This window comes from Ceratotherium simum, chromosome 17 (genome assembly GCF_057802395.1).
Source record: "Ceratotherium simum simum isolate JZ-2026a chromosome 17, ASM5780239v1, whole genome shotgun sequence".
Lineage (NCBI taxonomy): Eukaryota > Metazoa > Chordata > Mammalia > Perissodactyla > Rhinocerotidae > Ceratotherium > Ceratotherium simum.
This window is the reverse complement of record NC_141916.1, coordinates 41,629,358-41,645,198: the sequence shown is the minus strand read 5'-3', so window position 1 is coordinate 41,645,198 and position 15,841 is coordinate 41,629,358. Positions and strand designations below refer to the sequence as shown.

The following is a 15,841-nucleotide window of genomic DNA, read 5'->3' as shown; positions in this document are numbered from 1 at the left end:
TTAAATTTACTTAGAGAAAATTTTGATGGATTCATTTACACACTTCAGGTGTGAGATGTTAGTGACCAGATAAGTGTAAGCACATTTATCTGTACTGTCACACAAGCCATTATAGATGTAGGTCATGCATGCATTCAGATAAATACACTGGTACATTTGTTCAAGGAAATTGACCAAAGTGAAAGAGACTAAGACTACCTTTGGTTTCCAGGTTTGTACCAGCCTTCTTTTTGGGCATTTTGGAGATCGCTGAAGGTAAAGCTGACCTATTTTGGTAGTGATGAGTAAGGTTTTCCTAGAGGAATTCTCAACAGAAGGCCCAAACCTCCCTGTAACATTGAAATTTTCGTCGTCTGCATCTTACAAGCTAGGTCATTATAAATTTGAAGATTCTTTGGTAGTCTAGAAATAATTCTTTTAATGGCTGTGTGTTGTTTTTTTCTTTTTATCTTGGATAGTCTGGCAGAAAAATCTGATGGCAGTTAGTTTGAGAAGGGACCTTCGATGTCTAACATCCAAGTTTTGTGTTAACTAGTCCTTCTGAGAGAATGTGTTATCTTACATTTTCATCATGTTTTATAGTTATCAAATGTGTGCTCATAGTGTCTATTTGATGAAAAGGAAATAGAGACTTAGAGAAGTGATTCTTTCAAGATTACATAGCTGCAAAGTGAAAGAGCTGGGTAGAATTTGGATCATCTACTTTTGTTCTGTTTCTCTTATACCTAATACAACCTAATAGGATATAAGTCTCAGTGTATCATGAGAGATTGGACTATGAACCTCTGTGCCTCAATATTCTAATTAACATAGCTAGATCTTAATTCATTTTAAGATGGTATAGAGGAACCATAACAGATTCTAATTTTGAATAATTACTTCCAAATTTGGGTTAAATTCCTATGGTGTTTGGTTTTCAGGGTTAATTTTTACAATGAGAAAGTTTCTAAAAATAGGGTATAAAAATGTTTTTCAGATATTGTGCATCTAAAAAGTCTTCAGGTTTGAAGAAAGACCCTTCTGTTAGATTTTGAATTACCTGTTTTATCAAAGGGTCTTCCTAATATAGATTAGGAAAGGAAATTTAGCTTTTAAATTTAGTTTTGTGGTTTTTGTGGATCTTTGATGTGAATTTTTACTGCCTGTTTTGTGTGTCAAGACTACCCTTGTGTAAGTTGAGCCTCCCCCACCAGAATTAATTTTCACATATTTCACCCAAATATAGCTAAACATAGTTAGCTTTGTTCTCTTTATACTTAGTTCATTTCCTATAAAATTTACTAGGTCGAAAGTTATGGTTTTTCTTTGAACCCGAAGGTGTTGCCCTAGTAGTTACTTGACATTATTCCATCTCGAGTCTAGAGCATTCCTACTCACTAATTAAGGCTCTATCTGGTGGAATTACAGGGTCTGCTGTTGCCTCCATAGTCATGTTTATTCATAGAAAAAAATTTAGAAGTCAGAGGTGGTTGTTTTTCTCAAATGTTGTGGTATGGTAATGTTAGGTAGGAGTACTTTTTGAGTATTTATCTGATTGTTTCTTTGAGAGTAACTAAGCACAGGGGTCACTTAAGAGTTACATCAACAGAATTCTTCACTGTTATAAAAATTATTAGATAAATGACATTAATTTTGTTCCCAAATACTTGCTTTAAGGCATTTCTGTTTATGTGGTATCACTTGTGTGAGAATTTTAAACCAACCTCTGATTCCTGTTTATTACTTGGATTGGAAATTTAAGACTGACAGTCTGATAGTCTGGAGTCAGGAAATTGATAGATAGCACTGATTATCTGCATGTAATTGTCAAACATTATTGAATTAATTTCCACAGTACATAGGTGTAGCTTTTCAAATGTTTTTTCTCTTCCGGAGTCGTTTAAACGTAGCTTTTTCTTGGAACTTCAGGAATCACTTTATAAACATGTACTAGGGTCAGGAATTTTAAGTATGAAAGAGGAGATTTATGACTTCTGTATCTGCTTAACTAAAAGAAACTAACAAATGTGTTGTGGAATGAGAATACGAGATAGCTTTGAGCAGTCTGTTAAATGGCAATAGCAGTGTTGCCTTGTTAGACCTATCTGATGTAAAATGGTTTTGGTTTTGGGTAAAAATTGAGCTCAGCTATTTTAGACTGCTGATTTTTCTAGTCTTTTAAAATAATTTTATTTTGAACTGTTTAATGAATGTTTCCTTAGTTCTGTGTGTATCTTTGTTCTGTTCTATATGTAGTACATTATAGTCTTTAAAGTGTGGTTCTGTTTATAATTGTTCTTACCTTAGAAAAGAACAGAGCCTGTAAGTGGTTCTTTGAAGGTAATGATCGTAGGGGCCAGCCCAGTGGCGCAGCAGTTAAGGGCGTGCACTCCGCTGCGGCGGCCCGGGGTTTGCATGTTCAGATCCTGAATGCACACTGATGCACCACTTGTCAAGCCATGCTGTGATGGCGTCCCATCTAAAGTAGAGGAAGATGGGCACGGATGTTAGCCCAAGGCCAGTCTTCCTCAGGGAAAAAGAGGAGGATTGGCATCGGTTCGGTTGTTAGCTCAGGACTGATCTTACACACACACACACACACACACGGTGATGATTGTAATAGATCCATACTTCTTTTACTGGTATTGAGGAGCAGTTTTCAGTGTTCAGTTTGATGGAAATATAATCAGTTAGAAAACTGGTATCTCACTAGTAGGAAGATGATAAAGATTAGATTGTTAGTTGTTAGATTGTGCTTTCCAAACCCAGCCACATTAAGTTGCCTGAACCCAAGAATGTGGATCTAAAATGATGGTAGAGTAGCTCATGACCATTGCTTTTGAAACTGTATTAATTTAACATTTTGTATGAAATTTTGCTTCATAATCAAGATAATGAGAAATCATTTTTAATGAATAGCACAGTATAAAAATAAGTAGTGTTAGTATGCATGTGAGAATAGGAAATCAAGAGCAGAAAAATTGTAGTTTTGTTTTTTATTTTTTTCCCCAAAGCCCCAGTAGATAGTTGTATGTCATAGCTGCACATCCTTCTAGTTGCTGTATGTGGGACGCGGCGTCAGCAGGGCCGGACTAGCGGTGCGTCAGTGCGCGCCCGGAATCTGAACCCGGGCCGCCAGCAGCTGAGCGCGTGCGCACTTACCTGCTAAGCCACGGGGCCGGCCCAGAAAAATTGTAATTTGATAATTTGTTTTACTGATTTTTTTGAAGGTGAAACTGTCAGTCTACTAATTAACATTTGACTATTTTGATTTATTTTCATTGTTTCTTCGTACTTTTATATTTTCCTGATATTTGCAATTAATACATGCTTTTTTCGTCATACAGTAGATACAAAAATGTAAATAATGGTTCATAGTCCCAGTTCCTAGAGGTATATTTCCTTCTGAGTGGCACTTTGGGATTGGTGTGTCAGTTCCTTATTGAGGGAATGGACAGCAGCCTTAAGGGGCAAGGGTTAAAACTGTGCCTCTCATGCAGGATGTTTACAAAGTTTACATTAAATGGCTCTTTTTGTCAGTTGAAGACTTTGAACATTTTCTTTGAACTTACAGGGAATAAAACTCTTTGTTGAAATAAGTGATGAAAATTATTATGGCTCTTCTTTTAACAGGTGTTTGTTTGCTTATGGAAAGGTTGTAAAGTATATAACACTCCGTCAACCAGTCAGAGTTGGTTACAGAGGCACATGCTGACACACAGTGGAGACAAACCTTTCAAGGTAAGTTAAGTGTGTGTAGGTTTTTTTATTTTTTAATTTCACCTTAAGTTGATGTTTCTTAATGGGCATACTTTTGCGCTTCTAAAATTTTTTAAAAAAACCATTTGTTTTAACATTCCTGTAGGTGCATGGAATTTCAAAAGTAGATGGAGGTAAAGATAATTTAATTCACTTTTAAAATTTGGAGAACAGAAAAAAAGTCGCTGTGAGGGGTCTTGAATATAGCTAGGGGCCAGACCAACAGTTTGAATGCATGTTTTTTAATTTGGTTGGCTGTTGTTTAATACCTTGTAGTCTGATTATGTTTTCTCAATGTCAGAGGTTTCAGCCTTTTTATTAGCAAACAACACTGATTATTATATGAAAAAATGAAATTGTAGAACATTAAGGGATTTGATTTCTTTTACTCAGTTTTGAGGTCAAATTACTGTACTTAGTTGTAAATCACTGTGTCAAATATGTGTATTTCGGGAAATTTGTATACAGAACAAGTTTTCTATAAAAACCATTTTTCCGTTTATCTTCATTAAAAATTAAACAAAATATTTTGGTTTGTAATTATGGAAAGCATATATGATAGAGATCGAAAGTTTGTGTTTAAAGAAGTTTAGTAGTTGTTAAACCCATAATATCTACTGGTAAGTAAATACTATGCTGGAAACTTCCCTTGAGTTTCATTAGAGAATGAGAAAATTCTTCTGGAGTTGCTTTTTAAAAATCACTTATTTTTTTTTTTTTGAAAAGACAATCATTAACAAGTTAAAAAATTATAAAGAAATAATTTACATTGAGAAGTCTTACTCCCTTTCTTGTTCGTTTTCTCTCTCCCCCAAATATGTAACCATCATCATTAGTTTCTAGTGAATTCTTCAAGTATTTCTTTATGGAACTACAGGCAGATAAATACGTAGTCTCGTTTTCCTTCTCTTCTTACACAAATCTAGTAAACTATATACTGTTTGTACCTTGCTTTTTTTTAAATACGCTTTTTATTTCAGAGGAGTTGTAGACTTAAAATAGAAATGTTAGAGATTATAGAGTTTCCATATTCCCTATACTAATTTTCCTCGATTATTAACATCTTACATTGTATGTATGTGTACCTTGCTTTTTTAACATACTTTATACTAGAGATCTTTCCATATCCCTTCACAGAGAATAATCTCTCTCTCTCTGTTTTAATAGCTTCATAGTACTCCATTGTGTGGCCATAGCAGTTTATTTAAGCAACCTTATATGGACACTTGGATTTTTCCTATGGAGTCTTTTGCTATTACAGTCATATGTCACTTAACAATGGGGATATGTTCTGAGAAGTTCATCATTAGGCGTTTTCGTCACCGTATGAACATCATAGAGTGTGCTTAGACAAACTTTAGATGGTATAGCCTACTACACACCTAGGCTATTTGGTACTAATTTTATGAGACAACCGTTATCTATGCAGTTTGTCTTTGACCGAAATGTCGTTATGCAGTGCATAGACTGTACAAATAGTGCTGCAGTGATGAATCTTTGAACATGTGTCATCTTGTACATGTATAATTATATATGTAGGAAAAATTCTCAAAACTGTTATGAGTTGAGTGGATCAAAGGCTGTATGAGCATTGGTAATTTTGATAAATAGTGCAAAATTGCCCTCCTTAGGGGTTGTGCCCTCATCAGCAATATTAGAAGGTCTGCCTTCTCCTCACCCTTGCTTAGAGGGTGTTGTTACTCTTTTGGATTTTTGCCAATTGAGTAGGTGAGAAATTACATCCTAATGTTTTAATTTGCTTTTCTTTCGTTATGAGTTAAGTTGGGCGTCTTTTCATACGTCTAACCATTTGGATTTCTTTTTTCTTTCTATGGTTTCATTAACCTTTCTGTTGGCATGTGGATCCTATAACTTTAACACCTTAGTTTTTTCTGTACTAATACTGCAGATCCTGGCTCTGACATTTGTTAGACATGTGTGACCTGGGACAGCTTTTTTAACTTCCTGTCTAACGTGTAACTGGTAATACTCGTTACCTAACAGAGTTGTACGGTATGTGTCCAGTAAATGTAAGAAATTATTGTTGTTAAAGTAAAACAATCATTTACTTTCTCATTGTGTGTATTTTCATATATTTTTCTTTAAGGCAGCAATTCTGGTTTATTATGATGTGCAGGTTAATTTCAAAGCCTGTACAAATGGATTTTCTTCTCAGACCCTCCTTTTATTTATTTATTTATTTTTTAAAGATTTTATTTATTTATTTTTCCCCTCAAAGCCCCAGTAGATAGTTGTATGTCATAGCTGCACATCCTTCTAGTTGCTGTATGTGGGACTCGGCCTCAGGATGGACGGAGAAGTGGTGCCTCGGTGCGCGCCCAGGATCCGAACCCGGGCCACCAGCATCGGAGCGCGCGCACTTAACCACCAAGCCACGGGGCCGGCCCTCAGACCCTCCTTTTAGAAGCTGTAGAAAGTTTGCATTGGAGAGGAGGGCAGAAATGGTCTTTAATAAACAGATAAAAGTTAAGGGGTATGATTTAGTGAGGCATTTTTATATGTCAGAGGAATCATTATATCAAGACAACATTTGCTGATGTCTACAGTACATTGGTACTGTGCTAGGCATTTTGGAAGCAAAGTGCATAAGAAAGGCAGGGAACTTACATTCTTTAGGTTTATACAGATCTGAATGGATTTAAATAATGAAATGTTTTAAGTGCCTTAATAGTGACCTATGAAAGGTTCTCTGGAAACATAGTTTAGGGATCAGTTAAATTTACTGTAATAGGGGCTGGGAAAGAATAGTAGAAGGTGAGTGGGAGTCGACTATAGAGAGAGGAGGTGATGAGGTGATGATGTTTCAGGCAAGTTTCTTACTTGTTTGAAAAAAAAATTTTTTTTTAGATATAATGTACAATAAAATGTCCATAGTACACTTAAGTGTTCAACACTTTAAAGATTTGTTTTGTATGTGTGTATGTACCTGTGTAACCACCTTCCTGATGAAGAGTATTTTCAGTAAAATAAGATTTCCTAATGTTCCTTTCCAGTCTATCCCTCTGCTCATCCTCTAAGCCTCCGCCCAGGCCATAGTATAATTTCTATCGTCCTGGCTTAGTTGTGTGAACTCTTGTGTCTGGCTTTTTTCACTCAACAAATTATCAGTAAAATTTGTCCATAATTGTTGTATAAACCAATCATCTTTTAAAAATTGCTGAGTAGTATTCCATTGAACAAATAAACCACAGTTGATCCATTCTCATGCTGATAGGCGTTTGGTTGTTTCCAGTCCTTGGCTGGTATTAGTCAAGCTGCCCTATGCACATTCTTCTACACGTCTTCTGATTGTACACATGTACTCGTTTCTCTTGGCTATATACCTATGAGTGAAATCGCCGAGTTGTAGAATAGAGCATATTTAGCTTTAGAAACTACCCGACTCCTCTCCAAATTGGTTGTATCATTTTACATTGCCAGCAGCAGTGAATGAGAGAGTTTTAGTTGCTCTTTATATTGGCATTTTTAATTTTAGCCATTTTGGTGGATGTGTAGTGGTATCTCATTGTCACTTTAATTTTTATTTCCCTAGTGAGTAATGATGAGGAGCACATTTGCATGTGCTTATGGCTATTTGAATATCGTATTTTGGGTGAAGTGCCTATTCAAGTCTTTGCCTATTATTTTATTGAATAGTTTGTCTTTTTTTTATTGTACAGATTTTTTAATATATTTTGGATACAAGTCCTTTGTCAGATATATGTATTACAAATACCTTCTTCCAGTATGTCTTTGGTTATCCTTTTTACCTTTCCTAATGGGATCTTTTGAAGAATAGTTTTTAATTTCAGTGATATCTAATTTATCAACTTTTTTTTATGGTTAGCGCTTTTTGTGTTCTGTCTAAAAAAATCTTTGCCTACCCTCAGTATATGAAGATGAAGAGGGACTGAAAGAAAAGCTCTTGAAGTTTTGTCTTACGGTGGTAGGGAGATCATTTCAGATACACACACACATATATTTTAAAATATAATTTACATACCATAAAATTCACCAAGTGTACAATTCAGTAGTTTTTAGTATATTCGCATGGTTGTGCAACTATCACCACTATCTAATTACTGAAAATATTTACTTTTGAGAGAAAGAAAAGGAACCATAAAAGAATGAATGGACTATTTAGGGAATAACATGTAGTTTCACATATGTAGGTGATATTTTATGGTGGCAATTTGAAAATATTTTTAAAAATATTTCTGGCTAGCAAGCTTGGACTATTTAGAAATTAAATGTAAAAGAAATTGGTTGCAAAAGGTTTCTCATTGACTGTTCTAGTATTTGTTGTGTATTGAACAAGGTGAAGTACGGGTCAGAAATGATCATGATAGCAAAGGCTTGAATAATGCTACTTTGTTCCTTGTACATTACGTACAATTTTTTATTGCATTACATATTTTAACAGAAATTTAATCCTTACAACAAGACCTTGAGGTAGTTACTGTTGTTGCCATCATTTTATAGATGAGGAAACTGAGGTGAGAAGAGATGAAATGTTTTCTAAGGTCATGGGCAGTTAGTGGCAGATTGAGGATTTCAGCGGCAATATGAACCCAGGGTCTGTGTCCTTAACCACCTGTGCTCGAGCGCCTCTCAATTTATAATGCAGGATGACTCCTGTGCAATATATGTACTGTATGTTGTCTTTAGATTACTGTTATTATCTCTTACTATCTATTAGTTTGGCAATTTGATTATTCTCAGGAGTTTGTGTTGTATTTTTTTTGCCTCTTATATTTACAATATGTTTCAAGCATTCCCTGAAGCGTTCAGTTTTATTCATTATCTTGAAAAACATCAGTGTAATTGTTGTATAGTTGGGTGCTTTGTGTGTGGGATAAGTGATAAAATCATCTTGATGATGAATTTTAAAAAATGTGCACTGTCTCTACTGAAATATTTAAAGTTGTTAATTCTTTAGGATGAAGCCTGATTAAGGAAAAAGGGATGGAGAATAGGGAAAGGAAGGGCTAGTATAGCACCGAATGTTGCCTGGCTGTGACAGACCTTGGAGATTCACAGCCAACAAAGCTGTTTCTTAGTTCCTGGTAGTCTCTTATTCTTCTTCCTCTATTCTGTCACATGGAAATAAGTATGTTACAAAAATAGTACTTGCTTACTATTTAAAAATTCGATATTGAAAAACTTAAATGAGACGATAGTATAACTATAATCTGTCATCTATAGAAAACCATTGTTTATTCTTTAATATATATTTGACTTCTTAACATATATGTACACATTAAAGAAATAAGTGGAATCATTCTGCACCTACATGTAGCCTACTTTTTTCACGTCTGTTTTTGACATGATTTCATGTCAATAAATTTATTAATTTTTTTTTAACTTTATTTATTTATTTTTTCCCCCCAAAGCCCCAGTAGATAGTTGTATGTCATAGCTGCACATCCTTCTAGTTACTGTACGTGGGACGCCGCCTCAGCATGGCCAGAGAAGCGGTGTGTCGGTGTGCGTCCGGGATCCGAACCCGGGCCGCCAGCAGCAGAGCGCGCGCACTTAACCGCTAAGCTACGGGGCCGGCCTGTATTAACTTAATTTTTAATGGTTGTATATAATATTTATATGTGATAGTTTACCATAGTGTATTTAAGTCTTTTCATGATGGATATTTAACTTTTGTCCAATTTTCCCCAACATAAAGAACAGTATAATCAATGAATACATTTTTATAAACTACTTCATTCAGCTAATATAAATTTCTAGAAGCTGTTTTGCTACGTCAAAGGGTAAGTGTATAGGCTTGCTTTTGATAGGTGGTGTTAAATTCCTCCTTCAGAAAAACATACCAATTTATATACTAACCAGCAGTGTATAATATGGTGCCTGCTTCTCCACAACATTGCTGAAGCTTGGCATTGTTAGTCTGTTTTATCTTTGCCAATCTGCTAGGAAATTTTTTTGACTACCAGCAAGATTTGAATATCTTTACATGTTTTGGCTGTTTGTGTTTTTTCTCTACATTGCTTGTTCATTTGCGTTGCCCTTTTTTCTATTGGTTTTTTTTTTTTTTCTGATTTGTAAAAAGTCAGTATTAAATGTGTTTGCTATATGTAATAGATGCTTTGCCTAGCCTGTCATCTCTTTAATTTTTGTTTGTTCTGCCGTCTAGATGTTTCTTATGTGTTGAGATTACTATGCATTTCTATGTATTTCTGTGTATATACATTGTAGAGACATATAATGTAAATACATTTCTATATATTCACACTGCTGTTTTTTTCTGTTATTTTTGTGTTTTTAGAGTGGAAGTCTTTTTGAACTCATTCATTTTTGTGAAGTAGGAAAAAAAAAACATTATTTCCCTGCTGTGATAAGAGGTTAAATATTTTCCCCATTTTGACATTTTTCTTCACTTTTTTTGGTGCTTTTTCTAAAATGCAGATTTTGAAAACTTTTCAGTTTTGAAATAATTCCAGTTTACAGAAAAGATGCAAGAACTCCCATGTATTTTCTCTCACACATGTATGTATGAAGAACTCCCATATACCCTTAACCCAGATTCACCTGTTAAGATTTTGCCGCATTTGCTCTGTGTTTATCCATCCATCATCCATCTCGCCATCTGTCTTTCTCCTTCCCTCCGTCTCTCCCTCTTTTTCCTTCCCTACTTATCTACACACCACCCCCTCCCTACACACACATATTTTTAGGGAACCATTTGAGAGGAGCAATATCCCTAAATATTTCAGTATGTATATTTCCTAAGAACAAGGACATTTATTTACACAACATTAGTACCATTATCAAAATCCAGACATTAACATTGATGTTATTAGCTATTCATATTCCACTGATTGCCTCAATAATGTCCTTTACAGCAGGGTTTTTTCCCCTTGGTTTAAGATCCACTTGACGATCATGCATTGCATTTAGTTTTCATGACTCCTTTAATCTAAAGTTTCCTCAGCCTTTCTTTATCTTTCATGGCATTGATATTTTTGAAGTGTATAAACCTTTTAGTTTCTTGTATGTTCCTCATTTTTAGGTTGTTTGGTGATCAGATTCAGTTTATGTGTTTTTGGAGAAAACAGAACAAAATGCTCACTGTATCAGTTGAGGGGACACTTGATGATGATTTGTTCCATCATAGTTGAAGTTACCTAGCATCACTTGATTAAAGTGGAATTTGCCGGGCTCTCTACTGTAAACTTTTTTTTGTCCCTTTGCAATTAATAATTTTTGGAGAGATGCTTTGAACCTACATCCCCATTAGAAGTAGTTTTAGTATCCATTGATGGTTCTTGCCTGAATCAATTATTACTATGAGGGTTACAAAATGAGTATTTTTCTGTCTTGCCATCTAAATTTCTTTGTTGGTATTTGACGAACCGAGCTTTCTGTTCTTTGTTCTATCAGTTAATCAGTCATCTGCGTACAAAATGGACACGTATTCTTATTTTATTCTTTGGCTTATAATCCATGACTGTCATTTTTTTTTGATGCTCATCTATTACAGATTTTTATATATTGGATTTATCACTCTTTGCTCATGTGGCTTGTGGGGCAACTGTCTTAAGATTTGAATGCTAAGAGTCTCTCTTGGAGTGCTGGTAATGGCAAAGGCGCTAGAAACTGGAAGTCAGTAAGACCTAATTTGGGAAATAAATTAAAAGTGACAGATGTGTCATTTAGGTTTAAGCCTAATTTTATGTTCCCTAAACTTGTTTGTCTTATGCCTGATAAGAAGGTAGTGTCATATGAAAATAATTGATCATGTCAGCTCATTATGAAATTTTAGTTTTGTAAAATCTAATATACTCCTAAAACACAAATATAGTTTCTTTCTTTCTTTTCTTTTTTTTTTGTGAGGAGGATTAGCCCTGAGCTGACGTCTGTTGCCAGTCCTTCTCTTTTTGCTGAGGAAGATTGGCCATGGGCTAACATCTGTTGCCAGTCCTCCTCTTTTTGTTGAGGAAGATTGGTCCTGGGCTAACATCTGTGCCCATCTTCCTCTACGTTATATGTAGGATGCCTCCACAGCATGGCTTGATAAACGGTGTGTAGGTCCGCGCCTGGGATTGGAACTTGCGAACCCTGGGCCGCCAAAGTGGAGCACGCAAACTTAACCACTACGCCACTGGCCTGGCCCCCAAATGTAGTTTTTTTGCCAAGTGTTTTTATAATATTTATCTCTGATAATTAAAGTGCAAAGATAATTCCTAGATAAGCTCCCCCCTCCTGTGTTCACTTTGTCACATGTATATACCTCTGCCTTGTTTGTACATTTAGAGTTTGTGGGAAGGGGAGTTGCTGCTGCCATTTTGTTAAACATGGTGAAACATTTTAATTATTAAAGGTTTGGAAAACATTTTTGATTCTTTAGTTGCTTGGTCTTTTGATAAAAATTGAGATTCTGATTCTTGTTAGTCGTCTGATATTCAGCTTTATCATGCCTAAGTGGCTTCAACCCCACCATGCTTAGAAATATTTTACTTAACTGAAGAAAATAAAAATTAGTTCTATACAGCATGTTTGGTGATTATTTTGATTTCCTTTTCCTTTATTACCAGTGTGGCAGTGGATATATTTTTATATGTTATAAATTATGTAGTTGTACTTTTCAGATAAGCTCAATAGCTTTCCTTTGTTCCCAGACATGTTTCTCCCCTACTCCAGTGTTTCTTTTTACTTTGGACACAGTATTTATAGACATTTAGTTGTCTTGTGTTAATTTATTTATTGTAATTTTTCTTCAGCAACTAGTCTCCTATAGCTCTATATGATTGACCTTGTTCATAATATTGACAAATTGAATAACTTCTCATTGTGATAGAGTAGTGCTTGAAAAACTCAGACTTTCAAGCCTGACATTTGAAAAAGCTGATCTCTTTAGGTGTTTTGGAATCAAGAACCAGCCTAAATTGCTGAAAAGAGAAAAGAAATTTTATCAGATCAGACTTAAAACTATTATATTCTCACTACCACAGGTGGCTTATAGTTGTGCATACAGTCAGCTTCTGCTAATTTGTTATAGGACACAGTGAGTGATACTAATATTATGTCATTCATTGTGATGGGTGATGAAATAATTTCCTTCTTCAGTTCCTTTACGACCTGTTTAATAATGATAGTTGATGATGATAATTTTAAAATCTTTTGCTTTTTTTCCAGCTTTATTGAGGTATGATTGACAAAATTAAGATATTTAAAGTGTGCATCGTGATTTGATATACTTATTCCTTGTGAAAGGATTCCCTCCATCTAGTTAATTAACACATCCTATCACCTAACATACATATTATTTTATTTTTTTTGTAAGAATTAAGAGGTAGTTCTTCCTTTATTGTATAAACTGTGCCACTGGGTATCCAAATCCTGGTTCCTGAGTTGCATTCATGGCCGGTTAAATTAGAATCTTGGGGGAATCTCAGGCATTGCTATATCTTAAAAAGTCTTTTATACACAGAAATTGAACTATAATGATGTATACCTGAAATTTATATTATGTTATAAACCAATGTTACTGCAATAAAAAAATATTTAAGTGTAAAAAAGAAAGAATGATGTATAGAGAAGTTTTCTAATAAAATCTGGTTGTAAAAAAAAAATCTTTTAAGTGGTTTGGATGTGCACCCAGGCTTAAGAACCTCTCTTCTACAAGATATTTCTCTTCTAGGGTCCCCTTATTATAGAAACTTATTATAGTTGATATGAGACAATATTTCTATGGTAAATGCAGTTACCAATTCAGTGCTGTTTAAAAGGAAAAGAAAAGCATAGAGGAAGAAAGATCTATGCTGTGTTTCCTCTGGGCATGTTGCATATGGGATCCTGTTTTTATTAACTTACACTTTTTTCTCTAGGCCTCTTTAATACCACTCTTGCCTGTTCTTCATCCCCCCTCTCCGCACCCCTGTTCCCAAACTCTTTGGCTGCTCCTTCCTAGTCTGCTTTGCTGGCCTTCACTCTTCTAGTCTTCTAAATGTTGGAGAGTGCTTCTTCTGTTAAAAATTCTCACCCTAGGTGTTCTCATCTAGTCCTTTGGTTTTAAATACTGTTTATTCTGATTACTCCCAGGTGTTTATCTCTAGTCCTAACGTGCCCTCTTGGATTCCAGAATAGAATATTTGGTTTGGATGTCTAATAGAACATTTCAAACTTACCATGTACAAAACCTTGAAGTTTTCTGTCCCAAACTTGGTTCTTCTGTAGACTCAGTATATGGTGAGATCATCCATCCAGTTACTCTGGCTTTAGGAGCCCTGCATTATTCTTGATTTCTTTCCTAACTTCTCCTATGCGCTCCCTAAATGCATTAGAAAATCCTGTCAGCTTGACTCTCAGTGTGTTTTTTTATTATTATTATTATTATTTATTTTATTTTTGATTTATTTATTTTACCCCCCAAAGCCCCAGTAGCTTGTTGTATGTCATAGCTGCACATCCTTCTAGTTGCTGTATGTGGGATGCGGCCTCAGCGTGGCCGGAGAAGCGGTGCGTTGGTGCGCGCCCGAGATCCGAACCCAGGCCGCCAGCAGCGGAGCGCGCGCACCCAACTGCGAAGCCACGGGGCCGGCCCCTCTCAGTGTGTTTTAAATATGACTACTGCTTCTCGCTACTGTTTTATCCCCAGTTCGTCTTCTATGGTTCTATTAGTCACTCTGTTATTTGAAATCCTTGGTAACTCCTCATTCTCTACAAACTAAAATCCAAATTTCTTAGCGTGACACATAATAAGGTCTTCATATCTGATATTTACCTGCTTCTCCACTCATTCGTTCCCTTACCATAGCCTCACAGGAAATTGTGTTCCAGCCATACTACACTACTTGTAGTTTGCAAATGAATCACACTTTGCCCTCATTGTGGTTTTATATAGGCTGTGCTTTCTGCCTGGAATTTAAAAAAAAAGCCTTTTATTTTGGAAATGTTTTGTATTTGCAGAAAAGTTGAGAAGATAGTACAGAGAGTACCCATGTACCTTCACCCAGTTTATTTCCCTTGATGTTAGCATCTCACATTACTGTGGTACATTTGTCAAAACTGAGAAACCAACATTTCTACCTGGAGTTTTTGTTTTCCTTTAGATCACCTGCTAATACTATCGTATCTTCTGTGAAACTGGTGCTTTCTGCTCTGTTCCAGGAGCCCCTTGTAGATTTTCATAGCACTTATGGGACTATAAATATGAATAAGACTGTCTTAGTACTAGCAAAGACAGTCTTAGTATTGCTTCATTTTAATAGGTCTGCTAAAAAAAATAGTAATTCTGTGTTTCAAATTTTAGAACAGCTACTTGACCAGAACGGTAGCCAATATATATAGAGTGTTTTAGTGGATTTGGGAGATAGACCATTTAAAACAATCAGTGTCCAACAACGAGTTTTTTTCCTGCTGGTTGAAACAGGTTGCGTTTTCATCAGAACACCATGTGTGGTGGCTTGAGTTCAGGGGTCATTTAGTGTTCAAATATAACATGAATATTTGAACACTAAAATCACACAGCACCATGAAATGCCCATGTTAAGGGGAATGAAGTTACTAAGGCCATTTGAGGCAACAACAGATTTGCCTCTCACCTCTTTCTCTGGAATATATACTTGTTGCTTAGATGGGCTTAAAATCATTTTCTCTTTTAGGGTAAAAGAATTTGTATTTAAATGAAATGTGTCTGATTCTATTTCTTTTTAATAAAAGTACTCTTTCTCTCATTCTAAATTCTTATTGTACTTTTGTGTTTTTTATTTTTATTTTTTATTTTTTTGTGAGGAAGATCAGCCCTGAGCTAACATCTGCCAATTCTCCTCTTTTTTTGCTGAGGAAGACTGACCCTGGGCTAACATCCATGCCCATCTTCCTCTGCTTTATATGGGATGCCGCCACAGCATGGCTTGACAAGTGATGGGTCAGTGTGCGCCTGGGATCCGAACCGTCGAACCCCGGGCCGCCGCAGCAGAGTGTGTGCACTTAACTGCTTCCGCCACCGGGCCGGCTCCTGTGTTTTCTTTTTTAGATTTGTTTATGATACTGGATTGATGAATGATCAAAGTCTAAGATAAAACAATTTTCTATTAGAATTCTCATTATTGATTTCATTTCCAGTGCATTGAATCATTGCTGCTTA

The 15,841-nt window shown here is 35.6% G+C and overlaps 1 protein-coding gene across 1 annotated transcript in view; it reads left to right on the top strand.

The window, feature by feature from the left end:
• AEBP2 (AE binding protein 2) overlaps nt 1-15,841 on the top strand; it is a 62,055-nt gene that overhangs the window by 23,481 nt on the left and 22,733 nt on the right. The window contains exon 3 of the mRNA XM_004435429.3: nt 3,613-3,720. Coding sequence (XP_004435486.1) covers nt 3,613-3,720 — 108 coding nt within the window. The remainder of the gene's footprint in view (nt 1-3,612; nt 3,721-15,841) is intronic.